The sequence below is a fragment of the Idiotropiscis lumnitzeri genome, chromosome 3, assembly GCF_059441095.1.
Source record: "Idiotropiscis lumnitzeri isolate Australia: NSW breed Sydney's pygmy pipehorse chromosome 3, RoL_Ilum_1.0, whole genome shotgun sequence".
In the NCBI taxonomy this organism is placed as follows: Eukaryota; Metazoa; Chordata; class Actinopteri; order Syngnathiformes; family Syngnathidae; genus Idiotropiscis; species Idiotropiscis lumnitzeri.
The window spans coordinates 15,588,018-15,610,371 of NC_142393.1; the positions used below are offsets into that span (position 1 = coordinate 15,588,018).

General features: G+C 41.2%; 2 protein-coding genes across 2 annotated transcripts; one reads left to right on the top strand and one right to left on the bottom strand.

Moving 5' to 3' along the window:
- Positions 1-5,368, top strand: perm1a (PPARGC1 and ESRR induced regulator, muscle 1a). Its single transcript, XM_088289727.1, has 4 exons — positions 1-59; positions 490-3,413; positions 4,720-4,836; positions 5,140-5,368. The coding sequence occupies exons 2-4, from the start codon at positions 515-517 to the stop codon at positions 5,253-5,255; spliced, it is 3,132 nt and encodes a 1,043-aa protein (XP_088145853.1). The 5' UTR covers positions 1-59; positions 490-514; the 3' UTR covers positions 5,256-5,368.
- A 595-nt stretch (positions 5,369-5,963) lies between these two features.
- Positions 5,964-21,668, bottom strand: plekhn1 (pleckstrin homology domain containing N1). Its single transcript, XM_088291137.1, has 16 exons — positions 21,575-21,668; positions 19,313-19,403; positions 19,064-19,225; positions 18,029-18,109; positions 17,335-17,425; positions 15,464-15,597; positions 14,320-14,469; positions 12,612-12,692; positions 12,424-12,499; positions 11,564-11,709; positions 10,437-10,583; positions 9,335-9,559; positions 8,376-8,531; positions 7,548-7,760; positions 7,277-7,334; positions 5,964-6,604 (listed from the first exon to the last, which is right to left on the bottom strand). Exons 1-16 carry the CDS (start codon positions 21,646-21,648, stop codon positions 6,420-6,422), a joined length of 2,070 nt encoding a protein of 689 aa, XP_088147263.1. The 5' UTR covers positions 21,649-21,668; the 3' UTR covers positions 5,964-6,419.
- Between the last annotated feature and the right edge of the window lie 686 nt (positions 21,669-22,354).

Consider the following 22,354-nt stretch of genomic DNA (forward strand, 5'->3'; position numbering starts at 1 on the left):
GCCGCACAAACTGCAGAGCTGTGGACCTTCAGAACCTCTTGGGGATCCTAGCGAGTCAGGTAAGAAGCGAGCACACTTAACACTAAATACTAGTTGATAAATTGTACTTTATTTATTTGACCTTGATTTAATCCGACTAGTCCAATTGAGATAAAAGCTCTCTTTTCCAAGGGAGCTCAACAATGACAGCAATATTTATTTTCATTGGCTGTCTTTATTTACTTAGATTCATTGCTCTGCATAGAGTATTATGTGATCTACATATATATTTCTGAATGATTAGAAAAAAACATTCTCACTGTCAGACAAGTGATTTAGAAAATGGATAGATATTCCTGCTAAATTGTGTTTTTACTGCCATCAACTTCTACATAAAAAATATTTTGTGATTTCAAAAAATCATGTTTAAAATGCCACTCAGCTAACTGGCATTTTATTGTGTTATGTTTATAAACCTTTTAAATTGCTGCACTTTTAATCCCTTTTCAGGTTGCATCGAATCACCCAAGTTTAAATGGAGGACTTGGACTTCAGTGTGGAGATATGCGACCGTGATTGGCAGTTATTTTTTGCGACGTGTGAGGAGTGTGACTTGCGTCCTCCATCGCTGGCTATAGGAGACAACTGTGGACTGAATAATGGTGATCACACAAAGTCCACACTGAAAGAAAGTGCCCAGGAAATCCAACTGACCAGACGCTACTCAGAGGCTGACTGCTGCGTGGACACCATACCCGACTGCAAAGGCCTGGACGTGGAGACCCAATTTGGTGAACAAGCCACCAGTGGAATGGAGATTATCCTGTCAGGCAGCGAGGAAGATATTCACCTGCAGTCGGTCAATATGTTCTTTGAAGGGATGGCAAACCAGGCAAATGTTTCAAAAAGCAAAGAGTCGAAACAGGAAGATGGACTGAGCAGCAATGGGATTGAAGCTAGTGCAAAGCTGCCTGCCAGAGAGGAAAAAATAGTTGTCCAAGAGAATGACTTTGACAAAATGAAAACCATAAAAAAAGCGCAGCCGTTTTCTTATGCTTTACATGACCCTCTAACCAGCAGCTCACAGCTCAAGAGTGACAGGTCAACTCGTACTGAATCATTCATCAGATTCCAAACTGAGAACAGAACAAATGAGACTCCTTTTCAAACACCTGATAACTCATTCAAACTTCATAAGTCACAATGGGACACAGTCCGTACAAAAGAAGTCCACTGCCCACCATCATCACCAATAGCCACCATGAAAAGGAGGAGAAGGAAGAAGAGATGGCACAGCATGGAGGCAACCCACAGCAGCATTGAGGGGAGGAATGATGAGAAGAAAAGTTGCCCTCCATTTTATCGCGATATAAAGGTCTTATATTCAAATGAGGGCCAAAAGACTGATGTGTTAGTCACAACCATGGTCCCGTCTGAAGGTACATGTCAACAAAAAAGGAGGTACAGATGTAGCCACGGTCAACATAATGATGATTTAATGCATCTCCAGTGCTTTACTCATCCAAGCTGTGAAGATCAAGTCAATCTAGAGGACAGTAGCCCTAAAGCCCAGGCACCCACTGAGAGAGCAGTCCGGGATGATGACGATGATGATGACGATGACGATGACGATGATGATGACGATGATGATGATGATGATGATGATGGGGTTGGTGGCCAAGGTGATACCCTATCTGCTGCTAAGTCCGTCCTGGCTGCAGAGCCTTTACATTCTGGCAGAGACAAGCAGATGGGGTGGCAAAGTCAGGCTGAGCCCCAGCAGCAGCTGGAAATGGAAGCTCACAATCTGGACCAAAATAGCCATGCATTTTTGTTCAGATCTCACGTGCAAAAGTCGACCTTTCCCAACACAGAACTCCAAAAGTGCAAAACCACTGTCTCTTCAGTAGATGAGATGTTAAGCAAAGTGACCTGCGCTGAATTAACAGCTAACTTGATGGAATTATCAGATCATGCAAGGCGCCTATCTGAAAGACCTTCCAGTTTAGCTCTTCCGGAAACAAAATATCATGTGGAAAATAATAAATGTGATGAAGATGACGGTAAGATTAGCTCTTTTGTTGGTCCTTTTTCAGATGAGAATAAGAGAGAGCCAAATGCAGAGTTGTCCACGTTTGAAGACACAAGGCCAGGACTGTCGCCATCCAATAAAAACATTGCTGGTTCTGGTTCATGTCCCAGTCCAGCTCCAGATCCAGTTAATAGATGTGGCTCAAGCATGGTCACACATGAGGAAGGAGCTCACGGCACAGGACGAATGATAAGAGATTTAAATGCTGAAGATGAGCCTGAATCCTTGCCATCTTCAAAACATCCAGTTTTTCTCATGTCTTCTTTTTGGAGTGAAATGGAGAAGCTGACAATTAATGACATAATGGGTCTACGGAAGACGAATAAGGAGACAAACGAGAGCAATTGCAATCTTTCCTCTCAGTTTGTTGACACCAAGCTGCCGTCATCTGGTGAGGACACTTACGGCCATCTTGAAGCCGTTCAGTCAAATCAAAAGTGTGTTTTATTGTGGGAGAGTGAACCTGTCGATATGTACACTGAGAAAGCGGAGGAGTCATCTTTCAGTGCATCTTCGAAACATGGATGCCCACCGCAGGGTCTCCGAAAGATATCGAAAAATGCGAGCGTGCGCAATCTGAGAGCTTTGGATACTCTGGAACCATGCAGCAAAGCTGAGAAAGGACACATTTTACAAGCTTTAGAAGAAGTAGAGGTGAAAGATGAAAATAAACACAGTTTCTCCCTTTCTGATGTATTTCAGTTCCTCCTTGGTGAAAAACAACAAATCCCCAGTCAATCAGTGAAAGCTGACATCAACAACTTCAACATGGATGGAAATTCAGTCCCTGAAACTTACCAACATTTCTTTGCAGAGTTTGGTATAGAACATTTCTTCTACCCTTTTGTTTCAGAAGAGAAGCACGCAAAGACTCTTTCAGTCACCTCTGGTCAGACAAAGCTGCACTTGCCGGAAGCCTATGACTATTTCTTTGCGTCCTCTTCTTCTGACGATTCTGCAGGGGAGGAGGAGGAGGAGGAGGATAGTTGCAGTCCAGTGAGGGTGGTAAGCAGGCTTAGTCAAAAATCAAATACCACTCAAAGCTTTACGGACAATTATGAGAATTTCTTTTGTGACAGCGACATGCGACAGAATTTCTTTTGGACTGCGACATTTTCCTTCAGGAATTTTCATCTCAGTGGAGGTGCAATCCGGAACAAGAAGAAAATCCCGTCACTTGTGCGTCTGGGGCAAAATGTGAAAAATGCACCAACTCTCCGTCAATTAGGACATATGGACCTTAAGGATCTGCTCATCGAACAAGAGGAAAACAGAATCAACAGACGGATATTGGCACAACCACTCGGATATGAAGACATGCGAAGAGGTGTTCCTAATCCAAGTAAGATACACACAAAAGACTTGAACAGGAACCTTACTTGGAAACTTAAGTGGGATTTCCTGACTCAATATTTAAAATCATCACTGATCACTCAATGGTCAAGTCAAATTTATTTATATAGCCCTTAATCACAGAAATGTCTCAAAGCGCCCACCATGTGCCCACAGTTGCCAAAAAAATATGACATACTTTGGTGTTAACCCCCCAAAACTCAGAAAAACCCCATCTGGGGAAAATTGAGAATCCTTGAAAAGGGACCACAGATGGGGCAATCACCCGTCCAGGATGACCAGGCTGAAAAGGATTCCAAGTAGGAAACATTTAACTCATATCCATCCATCTATTATCTGAACCGTTTCTCCTCAGAAGGGTCGCGGGGGCTGCTGGAGCCTATACCAGCCGTGTTCGGGTAGTAGACGGGGTATACCCTGGACTGGTTGCTAGCCAATCGCAGGGCACACAGAGACGAACAACCATTTGTGCTCACACGCATACCTAGGGGAAATTTAGAGTGTCCAATCAAACTGCCATGCATGTTTTTGGAATGTGGGAGAAAACCGGAGTAGCCGGAGGAAACCCACGCAGGTACGGGGAGATAATAATAATAATAATATTCCCTTTATTAGTCCCACAATGGGGAAATTCGAGATTCGAACCCAGGCCTCCTGGGGAGACTGGGTCCTGAACGCGGCGCCTTAGACCACTCGGCCATCCTGATCGCGCAAACGCCACACAGAAAGGCTGGAATCGACCCCATGACCTCTGCACTGTGAGGCCATCGTGCTAACTAGTCGGCCGTGCCGCCGGTTTATCTACTTGTGCCTATTAATTCACTGCCGACAAGTCAATAGTGTACTTCTCATAAAAATGTCAGTTAGATATAATCCAGCCCACCCTAATGGCGATACAATTTACACTATAGAAAATTATGGAGATGAATCACTTTTCGACATGTCTGATGGTAGTAGGCCTAGATTACCTCGAGCTGACACTGGACGCGGACGTGTGAACCTGACTTGACTTAAAGATTGTCCAGCGTCAGCATAAAGCAGCTCCAGTTAGTTAGTTAATTTGAGTAGGTGGACCAACTGTATATCCCGCTGTGGCCTGTGGGGATCGTATTGCAGTTATTTCTGCAGCACATGTTGGTGATGTATGGCTTTAACCAGGTCATCGTGTGACATGACAGGAAGTGTCAACATATTAGGGGGCTCTAATGCTCAGCTATTGTTGTACATTTGCCAATGCGGATGTTCATGTCCGGTACGAGCCTCCACTGTGGAAAACGTTCTCACTGTGTTTACAGGGACAGATGTTTCCCTGCTGCCTCTCAGACAATCAGATATGTGTCTGGTCTGTATTGCATTCGCTTCCTGGGTGCTGAAGACAGCAAATCCCCAAGTTGGAGACATGTGGAAGGCTGGTATGAATCTTACCAGGTGTCAAACATAGCAACCGATTCTGAAAAAAATCGATACACCACCTAAGTATGGATTTGTCTATTTAGTTTTTTGTCAACCTCTTGTATTTTTTTTTCAAGAAATACTGTACCTTGATGTGTTAATTACACATTTGTTTGCGATATGATACATTTCTAATTACATAAAATCAACCTGAAATTTAAAAAAGAAAAAGAACTACCCAAGAATGTGTAGTTATTATTGAAGTACAGGTAGACGGATTTCAGTCGTGTGCTGACTCATTTGTCCTTTGTCTTTTCAAACAGTTCTGCTGGCAAATGTAAGTGCTCTGTCAGCAATTCGATACCTGAGAAAGGATGTCAAGGTTGGGGTGGCAGCTGATCAGAAGAAAGTGCATCTCACTACGGCCTGTGGTACTTGATGTCTCTAAATTAGTAAGAACTCTTCTCAAGTTGTTCATTGTTCGCTATACTCAATTTTTGATAGCTGGGATAGGCTCCAGCACCCCCCCGCGACCGTTGTGAGGACAAGTAGTACAGAGAATGGATGGATGGATGTTTTTTATCTTTAGAAAAACTGTGGGGAGTTTTTGGTTTGTTTGGGGGTTTTTTTGGGGGGGAGGGGTTGGGTTGTTTGTTTTTTGTTTTACTTGTGATCCTGTTTTAAATATATATATATATATATATATATATATGTATATATATATATATATGTATATATATATATATATATATATATATATATATGTGTGTGTGTGTTATAAATAAATTGTATGTATGCTTAGTTTGTTTTGGTTTGGTGATTTTTTATTTCATTTGGTCCGCAAAGATATAAGAACCGAACCGGTATTTTTACACTATTCAAGCACTAGAGGGCAGTATATGATCACGAGACAAACAAAAAAAAGTTGGGTATGCTTCCAACACGTATTGGATTTTTTTACGTATATATATATATATATATATATATATATATATATATATATATATATATATAATACAAAAATCCATACATGTTAGTAGAACTGCAATACAAAATATGTACTCCAAATGTTTGGCTCATTTTACCAGTTTATTTTATTTTTTTAAATATAAATAAACACATCAAACAAACACAAAAATGAACGCACGTCACACATGTATCAGAATAATGCAGTATTACACCCTTACAGCCAAATTAAACGTCTTTTTGCATACATAATAAAATGTACATTATTTACAAACTGTATACAGTAGGTTTATTAAGAATACCAAATGGAATGTTTTTTTTTTAATTAAGCAAAAAGAGAAATATAAATAACAGCGGTAAAGAGAGATTTGCACTAATGAACAAAACACATTCACAAGTACAATAATACACAACTACTGTCAAACCCATGAAATCATATTTTGAATTTCTTATTCTTTTGTATTTTTTTAGAATGTTTTTTTCCCCTTCACACATCTACCACCACTACGTCCTCATACTTCTTCTGCTACTGTACGCTTACTGGACAACAAGCCTGCACGAGTTAGCTTTTATGATCCTTCTGATTGAGATCCGTTGTTTGCACACGACCAGACGAGTGCCGGCCTATTGTTTTGCTTTATGACCATCTCTGCGCCGTTGCCATGGCACCAGGGCCCCTGGCCCCGCTGTTTAATCCCGTCCAGTGTGTCGGAATTCCAGACGTTAGCTGAATCATTCCAGTGTGGCGATCATACTCCCAAATGTTGTCATAGTCTATTTCCTGGTCATCTGGTTCTGTGGGTTTGAGGTATGAATGAAGATCTATCAGAGGGAGAAAGGATAGACAGGCTTTTATAAATCATTCATACATTTGAATATGAGACACTCTCCACCCATTATACTGTAGTGATTGGCAAGTGTTTTCATACATAACACACGTCATTCTTTTTTTTTTACCCTAAAACCAGTGCATCACAGAAACGTGCAGCCACTTGCTTGAAGCATGTGCTCATTGCAATGTGTCAACCAAAGACAAACACAAACAGAAGTTTCTCTCTCGCCTTACCCCAATTCCAATGATAAACGTGATATTTTGCAAATATTTACCTCTCAGTAATGCATGGGTGGATATTTTTAACAGAAAATCACAATAGTCCTCAGATTGTTTAATGTGGTGATTGGGCTAAAAATGCCTAAATTCTGGGCGTGTGCTGGGCTATGGTGGATGGGGTGCATGGCACAATTTTTTTTTTCATGCCTCAAGTGCTGGCAAAACCAAACTGGGCCACTGGGTTAAGACCAGGGCTTTATGTTCTTCAACAGAAAACTCATCCAGACACAGCTTTATGGACCTTGCTTTATAAACTAAGGAAAAGGGAGATCACCAAACTTTTCCCATAAAGTGAGAAACAAGATGAACATTTAGTTACTTTTGTCCATCATATCCAAAGTGTTGTTTTGTCGTGCTCATGATCATTTGCCACCAGTTTTTACCTGATGAGTAATCATACATCTCAGATGCGTTGATCCCACAGGTGGGCCGGAGATTTGCCTGTCAACAGATGTGAAAATACAAGAATGTCACTTCCCATTGTCAACCATAACAAATATTCTGTTTCATCTGCGGCAACTGATCTTATAGCACCTGCGCGAGACAAGAAATATATACATCCATCTATCATTCAGTGAGCCACATTTGCATGTTGTACCAAAGCATTCCAGAAACCGGAGTGCCCTGGGAGATAAGCGGCACTTTCTTTCTCACCTGCTCTTGTCCTTTTGAGGGTGCAGTCAGAAGCTTGAGCCTCGACACGGCCTCGGCTCTCTGATCCACTTGACTCTGAGGGCTCTCTTTATCCTGGACCAGGCTTTTCCGGCGGTGTCTGCCCATCGGTGGGGTACAGAGCTTGAAGGAAGGGGGAGGAACCCAAGAGTTTTGCTGGGCGTGGTACAGATGGGTGGACTCCTGCCAGCTCTCCTGTTGAGGGAGAAGATGATTTGGTGATGGTTCTATGAGCGTGATTTGTCTTATAATTAAACATTTCACATGCTTTTGTTTTCTTTAGGAAGATCCTATCTGCCATTCATTGCTGAAAAACTCGTCTAAAAAAATCATTTTTTGGGCTCTAGAAAAAGCCATGTCTAATATAAAAATGTTACTTTCCTGCCTTGATATGGCATCCTGGAGCCAAAGAACCATGTTGAAGTGAGGGGTGGAGCTTCATTTAGTCAAGCCATAGCCTTGTCTAAGTGTTTTGACATTATCCAAAAGCAATTCAACGTTTCAGGCTGGGCGGCAATTACTCGAGTATTTGAGGAATTGGTTACAATGCCAAAAGAGGAGGTCAACTGCGTTGAGATTGTTTGATTAATACGAAGAACTCAATCAGGATGAAAAATGGATAATTTAGTCAGCAGGGTGCATAAATGAAAAAAATATTCATGTATTATTTACATATAATTAATTTAATGAACAAGAACTGAAAAATTAATTTGCTGATTGTTGAAAGACATGTACTATTCACTTTCTGTTTATCTTCGTTAACCTTGGTGTAAATTGAATCAATGAATCCAGTATCAATGACCCACTTACCACAGGATGCACTTCATCCAAGGCGAAGATTTCAGGGCTACAGGGCACATCGTAGAGCGGGGACAACGGTTGGCGAGGAGCGCACATGTCTGAGTGTCGCTGCGGGGCATTCATGGAGTAGCCAAAAGGCGTCTGGGATGTGTTCCAACTGTTTGACTGATCAGAACAAACCCAAGTGTTAGTTGAAAACAATAATTAGTTTAGTTTTCTATTATTCACTCTAGGGTGAAAATGTTTTTTAGTGTTTGGACTCCAATTACCAAGTCTGAGTATTCATCTATGCTCAGCCCCGTGGTATTTCCACAATATTGTTATCTCACAAGATAATCCAAAATAAGACAGGCACGTCCGACATTAAAAGAGAGAGAGAGAGAGAGAGAGAGAGAGAGAGATTCATGCAGTCGGGGTGAGCTAACTACTTTAAAAAAGTGCTGTAGTGATCCGGTTTACTTTGTGATAACTCTCTTTCAAGTGCTTTACATAAATAAGTAGCACAGACAACAAACACATTAACAATTTATCATAGGCAGCAACTAGATAATTTGTGTGACCGCTTGTTGCTATGCATTTCATAGGGCTCAAACATGTGCCAATCAATATTTTCTTATATATCTTTATAAGATCCATAAGACTTTGTTTAGACACATTAATTTTTACTCCGTATTGAGTAAAAAAGACATTTTGGAAAGAAAGACAGCACTCTCTCCAAGATCCAACATATCAAGTAAATGTTTTTTTTGCTCATTGAAGTTTCTAAGGCCAAAGGTTAAATGTTTTCTACTCATTCATCTGTTGTCATGTCTAAGCTTTGCCACTACCATCACTAACACACCATATCATGACCTAGCTCGACTTCCTACTCACTATGTATTTATAGTGACTTGAAAGATAAGTCGACACCCTCAAGGGGAATTCTGTGTGCACTTATCAAGTGTATAAAGGCCGGGCTGACTTATTACCTTGACAAGCAGGCCTTTCTCAAGGCGATGTGGGCCAGGGTACGGCGTGCTATACAGCTGTGGCATGCCTGCAGAGCTTTCTCCTGGCTGGAGATAAGAGCTGCGCTGGGGGGACGGGTAGCGCAGCGGCAAAGGTCGTGGGTCACGTTCGGGCTTGGTGTGTGAAGAGAAGCTGCTGGTCCTGCTTCCCAGGCGGGCGGTCTCGGTCGAGGAGGGACGGCTGTACTGTAGACAACAAGCGGGGCAGTTGTCAGCAATGTAATCATTCGCAAATGGCGCTTGTCTCACTTGAAAACCATTGTGACACATGGGGACAAAGAGGTCTCAGTCATTTTAATTAGATGGGTGCAGGTCAGAGGCTAAAAAAAAAGACAAGTCTTATTGGCAATGAGCCCACTCTAGGAAAAGCTAATTGGTTTGCTCTGCATTGCCTTTTTCTTAGAGGAGTGTCATAAAATGTTCTGATGTACCTCATTATTTCTACAGTGTGTCTGTAAATGTGTGTGTGTGTGGGGATGGGGTGCGTGTGTGTGTGTGAGAGAGAGAGAGAGATTAACAAGAAAACATGCTACTGCTGCTGAATAATCAGTTCCTGGATAAATGGGATGTTGCCTGGAAGAAATTCCAACTAAACAGTTTTTTTTTCTTTTTCTTGTCAACCTTGAGGTGTACCACCTGAGCTTTTTTTTTGGGCAGAAACAGGACTCTTGACCTTGCTTAATCATTAACTGAGTGGGAGGAAAAAATTGTTGCTGTGCTCCAGTAAAGCAAGCAATAGAGTTTTCCTTATCGTTGACAATTTATGTCCTCACGTATATTGACCAGTATCGGAGTTAGATTTATATCCTCGGGATATCCAAGGTTATCTCAGGGGGTCCCCAAAACAAAACAAAAAAAAAATGGACAAACCCCAAACAAATTCTTCAGAAAACGCTTATAAACATCCATTATATGTTCTCTACATAGAACAAGAGAAATGAGGACAAATATTACTGGAAAATCAGAAAATACCCAAAAGTCAATTATCTGGCCTTGCACCAGCGGGGTCAGAGCATATTTCAAAGTGAAGCAGTGCACATTATTGATATTGACAGTAACTTACACAGAGAGGTTCTGAGTATCCCGGTGAGAGTGGGTTGCCTTCATGAGTGGGGAACTGACGGCTGTGGGATCCTCGTCCACTCTGACTGAACTTGAGGGACTCAGGGTGGCCTTGACTGTTTCCACTCCACCTGTCAAACTGCGGCGCCTACACGGCACACAAGTTTCCACATATTAACAGCATTACATAGCAAATTACACTGGGGCCTCAATTTCTTCAAGACGTGATTAATCAGTAACCTTTTCCACTCAATTGTCATAATTCAAGACAATAAGTGAATATTCAATGATCATCCAACCTTCCTAGTATCTGCAGTGCACATTGAAATCCATAACACATATAACAATGTAAGATTTTGCTGAAAACAAGTACCGGTAAATTCCTTACTCAGGAAAAAAGAAAGAGAAAACCATCATGTCTCTTCAGCGGTAACGCTGCATTACATGTGGTCATTTCCCTCCATTCATCCATTTTCTGGAGCGCTTGTGCTTATTAGGCTCAAAAGGTGAGCTGTAGACGATGCCAGCTGAATATGGACACATGTAGATGACCGACAATTCAAGTTTACACCAATAGACAATATAGGGTCTTCACTGAACCCAACATGTATGATTTTAGGATGCGGGAGGAAGCCAGGATACCCTGGGAAAGCGTATATACAGAAGACTGAAGCAAAACACAAGACCACCACTGTTCACAGTTCCCAATATGGATTTCATATTTGATACAGAGCAGGGATTCAAATGTGAGATTAGCAAGTATAAATTGTGACTTGTCCTCATTTGTAATCCTTATAATGCAGCAGATTGGCTCATTTTTATATTGGCCGGTTTCAACTGAGCCGTAGAAACTCTTCCTAGAAACGAAGTGACTATAAAAATGTATAATATGACACATAAATCCAACCTAAAAGGAGTAATGCGCCATGTCATATAAAATCAGCACTGTTGATAGAAACAATTAAGGATTGTCAAAAAGAGGACACGTGACTACAAAGAAGATTCACGTCAACCTGGAGAATCACCAAACAGGTGTAGAAAGACACATAGACTGCTTTGATCATCAGCAGCTGTGAACAACGCGATTGTTTGGGCCTGTAAAAAAAAAAGAAGACGGGCAGGTCTTACCTCTCTATGCGTTGGCGTGTAGATGATGTCATAGACCGGGGGCGGTGGGCTGAGAACGGGCACGTCAGCAGCTTTAAAATGTTGGATCCAGTCGCGGAACTCGCTCCTATCCAGACAGGACACCACTATGGGGTTGATGAGCTTCCCTAGCAACAGAAAAGGGAGGGGTGGAGTGCGTGGGGGAACAAAGCGTGTCATTCGATTCAGTCGTTCAGTGGAATGCGCCGCGATCAGATTGTCATTCATTGGGGATAAAACCAATTCATTCATGGGGGGTTGCACTTTGTGACGTTAGCACATTCCTGAAAAAGTCCACTTGGCGTCAAATATGCACAACACTGTACACTAGGGTGGGACACAATATCAATATGTTTGCTAAGTTACACAGTTAATGAGGAGTTCAACTTGTGAATCGGTATTCTCCATGTGCGGACAACGTGGCACACATGAAAGCATGTTTTATTATGTTGTGGTTTTAACATGGGGCTCCATCACTAGTAATCGCTGTATTGATTTTTTTTTGACAAAAATGAAGCAGATAGTAATTTATTTTAATAAACCAAATGTTGAATGTTTTACATATATGTACATGTGTAAAACATTAAAAGTACTGTTTAATATAAAATGCAGTTCTGCCGGGGAAAAATATGCTATTAACAGCTGTGACATAAATTTTTGTTATTCCTAAATAGGCCTAATTAAATCATGACATTGAACATGTTCATGTATCAAGTGCCAAGTATGTTTCACCTTCTTCAGCTACAAAGATGTCACAATATACTGAAAATGTTTTTTCTTCAATATAATGATTCATCACCGACAACACTCCCATCTTATTATATTGTACAATGTTTACGTACCTTCAATCATAAAGGTGTTGGGCTTGACGTCTTGGCAGGGTGTGGTCACCGTGATCATGTTGAGTGGAAGCTTCCCCTGGTAAATGAAATATTTGATTTATACAAGACATGCACAGCTCAGGAGTTGATGATGAGTTCAATGATGAGTACAGTATATCGCTTGAAGTATTTATTATTCTTGTAAATACCTTGTAGAAGAGGCCGTGCTCCTCTTCTGATAAGATGATCAGCGTTGACGTGTACATCACCAGTAATCTGTCACTTTGTTGCTGTCGACAAAAAAAGTAGCATTTGTTGGTTTCATTCTTATGGAGTTGACAGTCATTTGCCCTTATTTATTTAATTACACAAACTCAGTCGTGACAATATATAGATGTATTTTTTCTTTTTACAAATTACAAATTTCTTTTGAAGTGATCAGGCATTTCCACCCACATTGTCAAGTGGCAGAATTTGTTTAGTGGCAGGTTCATTTCGATCTCTCTATAGTTTTAACAGCAGACTTTACAACAAGGGATTCAAAATGTTTCGTGGACTGAATGTTCTTGACCTACACAACTCTTTATATGTCTGCACCTTTGAATTTGCATAAGGCAAAACGGCAACAAATTATTTTTCTCTAACGGTAATAAAACCTGATAACGTCTTGCAGACAGATAAGACTGAATGAGGAAAAGCACATAGGTCACCTTGAAATCTGATTCAACCTTTTTAAAAACAACCGTTGGATCCTTTAATCCTCTGCAGAGAGACCCAGTATGATTTCTGGTACATTTCGGCATTTAAAGGTCTGGAAAGCATAGGTTATATTTCCTCAACCTCACATAGGGTGTGTCCGTAGAGACAGCTGACATTCCAGCTGTGAGGTGAGTGTAGTCACTTCCCACACCCTAACTCTCACACACTTCAATAGGGCAACCGCGAGTTCCCACAGTGAATAAATCTCAACAATCCTGGCACGTCGTGGCATGATTGCTGTTTTGTTTCATTTGCCTCTATCTGATACTCAGCAACTTGGGTATGCTACTTTAGGGAAAACTTCAACTTACATAAAACGTTTGGGTACCTAAAGTAGAGCAGTGGTTCTCAAACATGGGCCTAGCTGTCACTTTTGTGTCATCAAAATTATTTGGAAAATTATTTGTGTTGTTGCTTGGAGGCACATACCTCAGGTCTAAAGTTTTTAATCATCATTGTCATACAAAATAACATCACCAGTGGACATATACAAAACTTTAACTTGCTCATTATTTCACTATGCTATTTGCAAGACAACATTGTTGAAGAGCGTGTTGTAGATGACATACAAAACCCAAGACTTGTAAAAAACCTCTACAAGGTGTCAGTTATTTTTTTTAATTATAATTTTAATTAATTTTTTAAATCTTTTTGGGTGTTGATTTTTATTTCAATACATTATTTTAATCTGCAAAGCACTTATTTGTTTTGATGCGACTCATCAAAACACATTTGGTTTCAAATAAATCAATGTGTATTCATCATAAAATAATAATAGGAACAAGTTTTTTTTTTTAATCATAGCACAAACTACTGTATCGGTTGATGCACTTCTCAACTTGCCCCTAATGCAAAATCACGACTGCGCAACTGTTCAAAGTAGTTCACTCGCGTGCCGGATCTGACTTTGCTAACCCTTTGTTAAAATAATAACATAATTAACGACATGAAGCGTATGTGCAGGAGAGGCCCAAAAACTCCACCCTTACATTATGCGGCGGAAGTTATACACGTGTTACACAATTTGAACACTGTGACTCATTTCCTACTTTCTTCAAGTCCTGTCAAAAATCCCATGTGCCTGAACACATGTGATGTCCCTCCTTTGTGTTCCCCCACAAGCTAGGAAATGAAAGGTAGTGCATGTTTCGGTTGTACCTGACAGGGCAGGTGCTGCAAACGAACTTTGGTGACGTAGGTTATGGGGCCCAGGCTGTCCCGCTGCGAGCCCTCCCACTCATAGATGGGCTCTTTGTTGATTGAGTTCCTCAGCTCTTCTCTCCCTGCAGGTGTCTTCTCCTGGTTTTGCTAAAAAAGACACACGGGGAAGTTAAACAAAGATGACTCAAGAACCAACTGCCAATTAAAGTGTGGTTAATTTTCACCTATATTTTCATCAGCCACTTGCACACCTGAAAACATGATGTACTGGTGAGTGTTTAAAGGTTAAATAACAGTTGTGATGTGGTCAAAGCCACTCCCTGCTATCCAGCCCTGAAGGAGAGCCAGGAGTGACCTACTTGACTCATGACACACTCACACACATCCTGTTTCGTCAGAGCTTGGAGAAAGAGATTTTTCCCACCGGGCAAGTTAAAAAAAAAATTGTATATACATATTCATCCATTATCTGAACCACTTCTCCTCCTGGAGCCTATCCCAGCTTTCTTTGGGCAGTAGGCAGGGTACACCCTGGCCAGCCAATCGCAGGGTACACATCGATAAACAACCATCTGCGCTCACACTCACACCTCGGGGCAATTTAGTTTGTTTTTTTTACAATTTTTTCTTGAATTAATTTAATATTGATATATTTAATTAAATTATTTGTTATATTGCACTGGAGAGGGGAGCTCTCCAATCTCGTTGTGCACTCAGTGCAATGACACTAAAGGGCATTCTGATTCTGATTCGGATATATACATATATATATATATATATATATATATATATATAGAGAGAGAGAGAGAGAGAGAGAGAGAGAGAGAGAGAGAGAGAGAGAGAGAGAGAGAGAGAGAGAGAGAGAGAGAGAGAGAGAGAGAGAGCGCATATTGTATATGTATTTTTGATGCTTTTGGATGTTGGCTTGTTTATGAACAAATGAGTGATCCTAATGGCATACCGTAGTTCTGTCAGTATGCTCTTTTTCCAACAAGATGGTTTCACCATTTCCCATCCAAGAATCAAAAATACTGTTTCAGTACTTATATGCTTACAAAATACAATAAAGCAATCACTTTTGGACAATTTTAAGTGCCTTAAACCACCTCTTGGCATCCCAACAGCGTTAGTGAGAACTTACTTTGACTCTGGTGTAGTTTTCCGGTGATATAGCATTGCCGCCGTTGGCTGCAATGTTTTCTTTAAGAAGACCAAACCATCGGTCCATTTCTTCTTGGCTGGCACAAAAGACAATGATGGGGTTCAGGCTGACACCTGTGAGGAACAAAGGGGGGTTCATTGGCGAGATAGCTTTCCACTCACTCGAGGAGTTCCCACTTGGCTCCCTTTGTTATGTCTAGAATGCAGTAACTGTTAACATATGTGGAAGACCGCATCACACAGTGCTTCTGAAGATCCCCACAAGAATTTCAAATCATAGCGGTCTCGTCCTCCCACACACTGAAAGCCCAGAAGGAATGAGAAAGACTTTCTCTCTATCAAATATGCACATACCAGAGATAAACAGCAAAGACGTTTGATTTCATTGTGCTCGAGATAGATGCCTTTGGAAGTTAATACATAGTCTTGATATAACTCTTAACGAGCTCGTTAGCAGGTGCGAGTTTACCTAATGTGTGTATGCAGATCAGTCAAAGAAAGTTAAAGGCTTTCGGACTGAAGCACATTGTTGGTAAGCGTAATAAACTACCGTTATGTAACGTTCACGCTCCTGTTCACATTTCCTGGAAGTTCTCTCTCACTCATTGTTTGCTTCGTCATACTCTTGACCCGCTTGAATTGCGTTTCCAGCAGTTGGAAAAGTAAATGTCTCACACTTATCGCTACATCAGATCTCTCACTTGACTCAGACTTCGTCACACTTCCTCCACATGTGTGCCGTTGTCGATGCTTCCCATAAAGTAAAGAAAGTTTGAGAGCGAGTGAGAATAAGGACGGAAATATAAAACCACAAGATAATAAGCGTCTTCTGAGTATTCAAGGGAAATATCCAGGTGAATGAAAATCCATCAATGTATTAAATTGCTGCCATTTTTGGCATTTTGGTCTGTTTATTCAATTACATTTTTACTGTTGTTTGAGGCAAACCCATTCATGTGACAGTGATCTCAGTATCGTTTGCATTCCCTAAAAGTAAGTGATTAACAGTTTTCTAATTCATGACCCATTATGGAATTGAATTGTTCATGTTAGACATTATGTATGTAACAATTGAATAAGCAAACGTGCATGGATTGCGTATTGTCTGACGATTGAGACACTGTGGAGTTGACATTGACTGATTCACTTGTCATATACATCTTATTTCATGGACTTTCACATTACACCATTGTTTTGGCTGATAGTGTTACCCAAGCAAAGTATTTAAGTTCCTCCAAATAGCAAGCAAGTTCAAAAGTGAAGTGGCTTTCATTTGCGGACAGTGTGCTAGATTTGCACCAGTGACAAGGCTGAGAATGGTAGCAGGGCTTTTTGGTGTGACAGCTGGCGTCTGTGAACTGCACCTGTTGTCTAACCAGTGAGGCCTTTGAGGCAGCTTTGGGCCCCTGAACAAGGTTAAAGGGGGCCCAACTCTAGTTAGTCTTGGGGTTGATTGGAGGTGATGAGGGTCACAGCACCACTGAATTAACGGAATGTGACAATACCGGAAATGCTGCAGCTTGAAAGGAACGCATGGCCATGATTTGTTGTAAGCCTAAGCTACTTTGATCATCTGAAATAAGAAGGACCTCCAGCAAAACTATTTTGTACTTAAACTATCAATAGGCGCATTTTTATTTCCCTTATAGAGCAACCTTTATTCTTGTCTTTTATATTTTTAGCTTATCTGTCAGAATGTTGCGAAAAGTTGATTAGTTGACTCCAGCTTGAATCTTGCGGGTGCAAATCCCCTAGTCACAATTTTATTCATACATCGTTTTACAATTTATATAATATTAAAAAAAATGTAATGCGGTACTAAAAATGTGACAATAAAATATTATTGCTCACCATTTATTTGAAAGGCGTATTCCATCGGTTGGCTGTGGTTGCAGTTCTGTTGCAGGTTGCAGATGGTGAGCTCTTTCAGTGGAAGAGTTCCCTGCACATAAAACAGCAAAAACGATGAGTCAGCTAATATTTGCTGATGTGTAGTTTTGGGTGACTGGAGTCCATCCCAGATGATTTTTTTTAACTAAACACTGGACCGTTTGCCGGTAAATTGCAGAGTAATTGCGGAGTCATCTATGTGAACCGCTACAATAGCTATGACTCATGACTCATAAACTTGATATTAATACTTAATAATGCCATGTTTGTCTTGTTGTAACTGAGATTTATCAGTCACATCTTACCATGTTCTGACAAAGAGGTTTTTTTTTTTTTTTTGTTTCAAACTGAAACCAAGTTCGCCTTGTAAATGCTGTCATGTATATTCCGACTATGCCGTCAGCAGACGAGGTGCGCTGATGATTAATGACTGCTCATGCTCCAGTAGACAGGTGAGGAAACATAATCATACTATCTGTTTACCAACACACTGCCGGTTGACAGGATACGTATGTCAAACGCAATGACGGCATGACTCCGACCTCTTATCCCAGCGAACATGAAACCTCGTAAAAATGTTGACGTAGGGATGTAAGCATGGTTTTGAAAGGAGGAATAAAAGTCTTCTTGAGGTTGAAGGGGGAAAAAAACTCACCTGGTATGTCAGTCCAGGGGTGTTGTTGGATACAAAGTGAAGGTGTGTCTGGAAGAGATCCAGGTAACAATCGTGTATATCCTGCAGAAGCAACAAGAGAAGCTGAAAAGTCAAGTTGGACTTGTCGCTGTAATTGGCGTTTATGATTAGATTACGGGTGGCAAACCAAAACACCTGCAGAGCAATTATGAGACTTTGTATACTTTGCATAACCCTTCATGCAATGCAGAAGAAATCCATTATTAAAGGGTTCAGTCAAAATGATGTATTGTTCTAACTGCAAAGGAATTGTTTTCGTTGGAATTTCTTCCTTGCAACTTTCCTTTTCTGTCTGAGAAGAATCATATTCCAATGTCAAGCACTAAATTAGGATCTACTGCTTTTTAAATTCCCCGCCTGTTGCGTCAGCTGCTGATTCATCGTTGGTTCAAGGAAATATTAGCGTTGTGTAAGTTTTGGATTCTCAGGAATAGAGGGAATTTTTGGACACTCACAACTTGTGACGATAGTAAACTTTATCTACTATTCTTTAAATAGTTCACTGATCAGACAATGCTTAAGAAACATTTTTCTCTCTGTGCGCGTTTCACATTTTCTTTTTAGAATTAAACGGGTCAATTTTTCCATCCTTTAACTGTTTTCGTTGTTGTTCTAAACAGAGTTGCTGCTGCGAAATTAGACTTTGCACAAGCTGTCGTCTATCAGGACGTGGGATCAAAAGAGTTCTCTCTACCCTGAGGTTTTCCTCCCAGAGATGTTTCACAATTACCACTCTGCAAAAGCATGTCCGAACACAGGCTGGAGAACTGATTGGATTATTCACGGCTAACCACCATGTCAGTTGCATCACTGAGTTTCTGTATTTTAATGTTCACGCAGTAGCGTCGTTGCAAGGCTGCACCTGCTATTGTTGTTTTTGACACCGTCCGCTTTGCGATGGATTTGTCAGTGCAGGCTTGATCTTAAATTTCATGACACCAAATTAAACAGGATAATGTATTATCATAATGTCATTTAAGAAAAAGTTCTGCTCACCTGGCAGTGCAGAAAGCGGAAACGAACTTTGGAGCTGTGAATCAGCCGCCCGTAATTCTTCACATTAATGCTGCTCTTTTTCCAGCCGCTCGCCGGGTCGTACGGGAATGGAGGATCCCATTTGATGTTCTCGATGCTCTGCAGGTCTTTCGGGGACATTTCCTGCAAGCGGACCTTTGATGAACACTGACTTTGCATGCACCCACAGCAGGAAGCGTTGTTGACTGTTGCAGATGATTGAGTTTTTACCTTCCGTGGGGTGACAGTGCAGAGGATATTGATGATACTGTTGGACTTCTCCTGGCCCTCTTGGGGGTTCTTCTTGCGAAACAGGCGACTGCTGCTCAAGAGGGAGAAGAACTTTTTTTCAGCGCTTTTTCTCCAGTGTTTATTATTTGCTTCCCAAGTGCATTTTCAAGGGACATTTCCTGTTTATAGGCGTTGCCTGTCATCCACTTCTGTCCCCAGGACATGCAGGCAAGATTCTGCGGGCTTGGGGTCGTATTGACATTTTATTGTTTCAAATTCCAATTTATGTGCAGACGATGAAAGGTGGGTAGTAACGTGCAACATTTCCTCCATTACATTTATGTAAGCAACTTTTGTTTTGAATTAGGATGCATCGTACGTTTTACTTACCAATTCAACATGAAAACTAGTGATGTTTGATTCCATTCCACCAATCAAACAAGCCAGGCAGCCCCATGACTGCACACAAAGTCTCCTCAGCACCACACGGACGCAATATTTTCAAAGTGACTAATTTATGCGAAGTCCGGCAAACACAATGGCGAGAGACTCCCGGTCAGAAGAGGAAGGACAACACACATTCCATTTATATGATTACCTTGCAGATTACGAAAAAAGAAAAGCTGTGTGATTCACTAAAATGCCTTGTTCCATTTTCTGTCTGCTGACCCCAATGCGCTATTTCAGGAGGATAAAGCAAAAAGGTTATTTTAAGACCATTTCTTGTGGCAGAATTTGTTCGATTTCTATTAATTAATGAAGATTACAGTCATTATTTTCATTTCGATTATGTTGGGCAATATTTGAACCTGCACATTCCTGTTATAGTTTTTGTTTATTTTACTTTAATACTTCGATTAAAAAGCTCAATGAATCAGCAGCTATTCCGCAGTTACTACTTGAGTATTCCTCCCAACACGCAATACTTATGTTACTCTTACTCAAGTAATAATCTGGAGAACTATTTACTATTACTGAAGCCATATTATTCTAAAGTAAATGCATTCTTTTGGCTACTTTATCCACCTCTGCAGACAATAGAAGATAATTAACCTCCCCACTTTTTCTTTATTCCATCAGTGGCAGACATTTACCTAATTAGAACAATTGACTCCTGGGCTGCTGATATGCATTTGAAAATCTGCATTCAATGATCCTCTTTGTTTTGCATGACCCTCGCCTGCTACCATTAGTGTCACATCTTCATGAGGAAGCACCCTCAGTGCCCTGATAACGCACTCAAGCACTACTGGTGGAGTCTCACTTTGGAGTTGATCTGCTTATCTGTCCGTATATGTGCAACAATATGGGCCTTTGTCTGCATGGTGGGAAGCAAGTTCTGTCTAATCAGGAAGTCAGTGACCAGCGTCAATCATTTAAGGCCCCTGATTCTCTTTCCGCTTTATTTTGGTTTGTTTCAACAATGAGAAAAGTATGATAATGATACTCCCATCTGTGGACGCAACATAAAAAAAGAATGCGTCTGCTATGGCAAGCAGGCGGTGCATTTACACACCTAAGATCCTTTAGTAGTGAGTACTGTGGCATTTTACCACAAAGGAACAGGAATTTGGAATTTACTGTGCATACTTGAGCCATTGATCTATCTGTGTGTGCGCGTGAGGGGGGGTGCGTGCGCGTGTGTGTGAGTGCGTGTGTGTGTGTGAGTGTGGTTGTTTACAAATACAAACCACATTAAGAGCTTCTGGGCAAGTTGGTGAAAACCAGAACCTGAATCATCAGTGCAAGCTAGAATAATGGGCGCTAATGGGAATCAGATGTGACAATCCAACACTGACTATAGGAACATGTCCCGACAAATAATCCAGTGGGATTGAACGGAACCAGCAAGATAAACCATCGATTACAGGGTTAAGATTATGACAAGCTGATTCTGCTACATCAGGATCACATATTTTCGCTTAATAAATATATTTGGCCCTATGTCAAGAGGACCATAAGGCGGTCAAGGCCTGATTTTGTTGTTAGGTCACTGGAATCACTGACAGCTGGCAGATCATCTTCACAGTCACAGAGATGTGTGGAGAAAATGGTAACCGGATCGTTGATACACAGAGCCAGACTGCCACCAGTCAAGCACATCACTTGGAACCAAAGCCACTGGAACTAAAATTCACAACTCCTATTTCTCAACGCCTGACAAAAGAGGTCACGGACGAAAAGTAAACTAAATAATAGGTATATACAGAACGGATACATTTCATAGAAAAGTCCAACGAATACCTGGATGATTGTAGTTACCTGTTCCTGCGGATAAAACTTTTGCTGGAGAAGGTGAAGTTGTGCTGGGGCACACATGAAATGCTGCTCCCCATAATGTTCGTGTGAGCGTCCTCAGTAGTAGAAAAAGTGTGATTTTTCAGCAAGTAGTCCGGCGGGGCAGCGTAGCGCACGCCGTGCTCTCCTCAGAATGAGGGAGCAGCATACTGGCTGAGGACTGTATAGCGCGTGTGGCTGCGTAAAAGGGGGCGGGGCTTGGTTTGGGCCCGCATCATTGCCTCAGCGTGTTCCTGCGCTCTCACACCTTCTGGCACTTGCCTGTCTGTTAAATCAATCCTGGCAGCTACAAAGACAAGTCTCGGGGGGTTAGAAGAGAAGTGTGCTGTTTCACACCTTCCAGGAGCCAAATGGGGCTCATTGTGGGTCGCCACTGCAAACGGGCTGGATGGTGTGTGTCAATCAGAGAGAAAATGGGAGCGAGCCTCCGGCGGCATGTCCAGGCATGAACTCAGCCTGCCGCTGTAAGAAGGCTATATTTTATTCAAGTGTTTTAACAGATTATTGTCATTTTAGAAAATAATGCTTTCTATTCATATTCTCAATATTGATGACCGAAATAGGCAGGTAGTTTTTTTTTTAATGAACACAGAAAATATGAAACCCTCCTATCGTGTTCTAGCCTTGGGCAGTCAGTCATCCATCAGTGCGATGTGAGGCATGGATGGTTAAACAGGACTATTGTGTATTCGAAAGGTACCATTTGCATATAGGTATGCAAAGAGTGGCTATCCAGTTTACATA

Bases quoted from the DNA above. Each gene is read 5' to 3' on its own strand.
- perm1a (XM_088289727.1), top strand. From the start codon at position 515: ATGGAGGACTTGGACTTCAGTGTGGAGATATGCGACCGTGATTGGCAG. The intron at 3,414-4,719 runs GTAAGATACACA...CTGTGTTTACAG, and splicing joins AAGAGGTGTTCCTAATCCAA to GGACAGATGTTTCCCTGCTG. The intron at 4,837-5,139 runs GTATGAATCTTA...CTTTTCAAACAG, and splicing joins TGGAGACATGTGGAAGGCTG to TTCTGCTGGCAAATGTAAGT.
- plekhn1 (XM_088291137.1), bottom strand. From the start codon at position 21,648: ATGGGGAGCAGCATTTCATGTGTGCCCCAGCACAACTTCACCTTCTCC. The intron at 17,426-18,028 runs GTGAGTTTTTTT...TTTTATGTGCAG, and splicing joins CCCCTGGACTGACATACCAG to GGAACTCTTCCACTGAAAGA. The intron at 10,584-11,563 runs GTAAGACCTGCC...TGTGCCGTGTAG, and splicing joins ACACGCCAACGCATAGAGAG to GCGCCGCAGTTTGACAGGTG.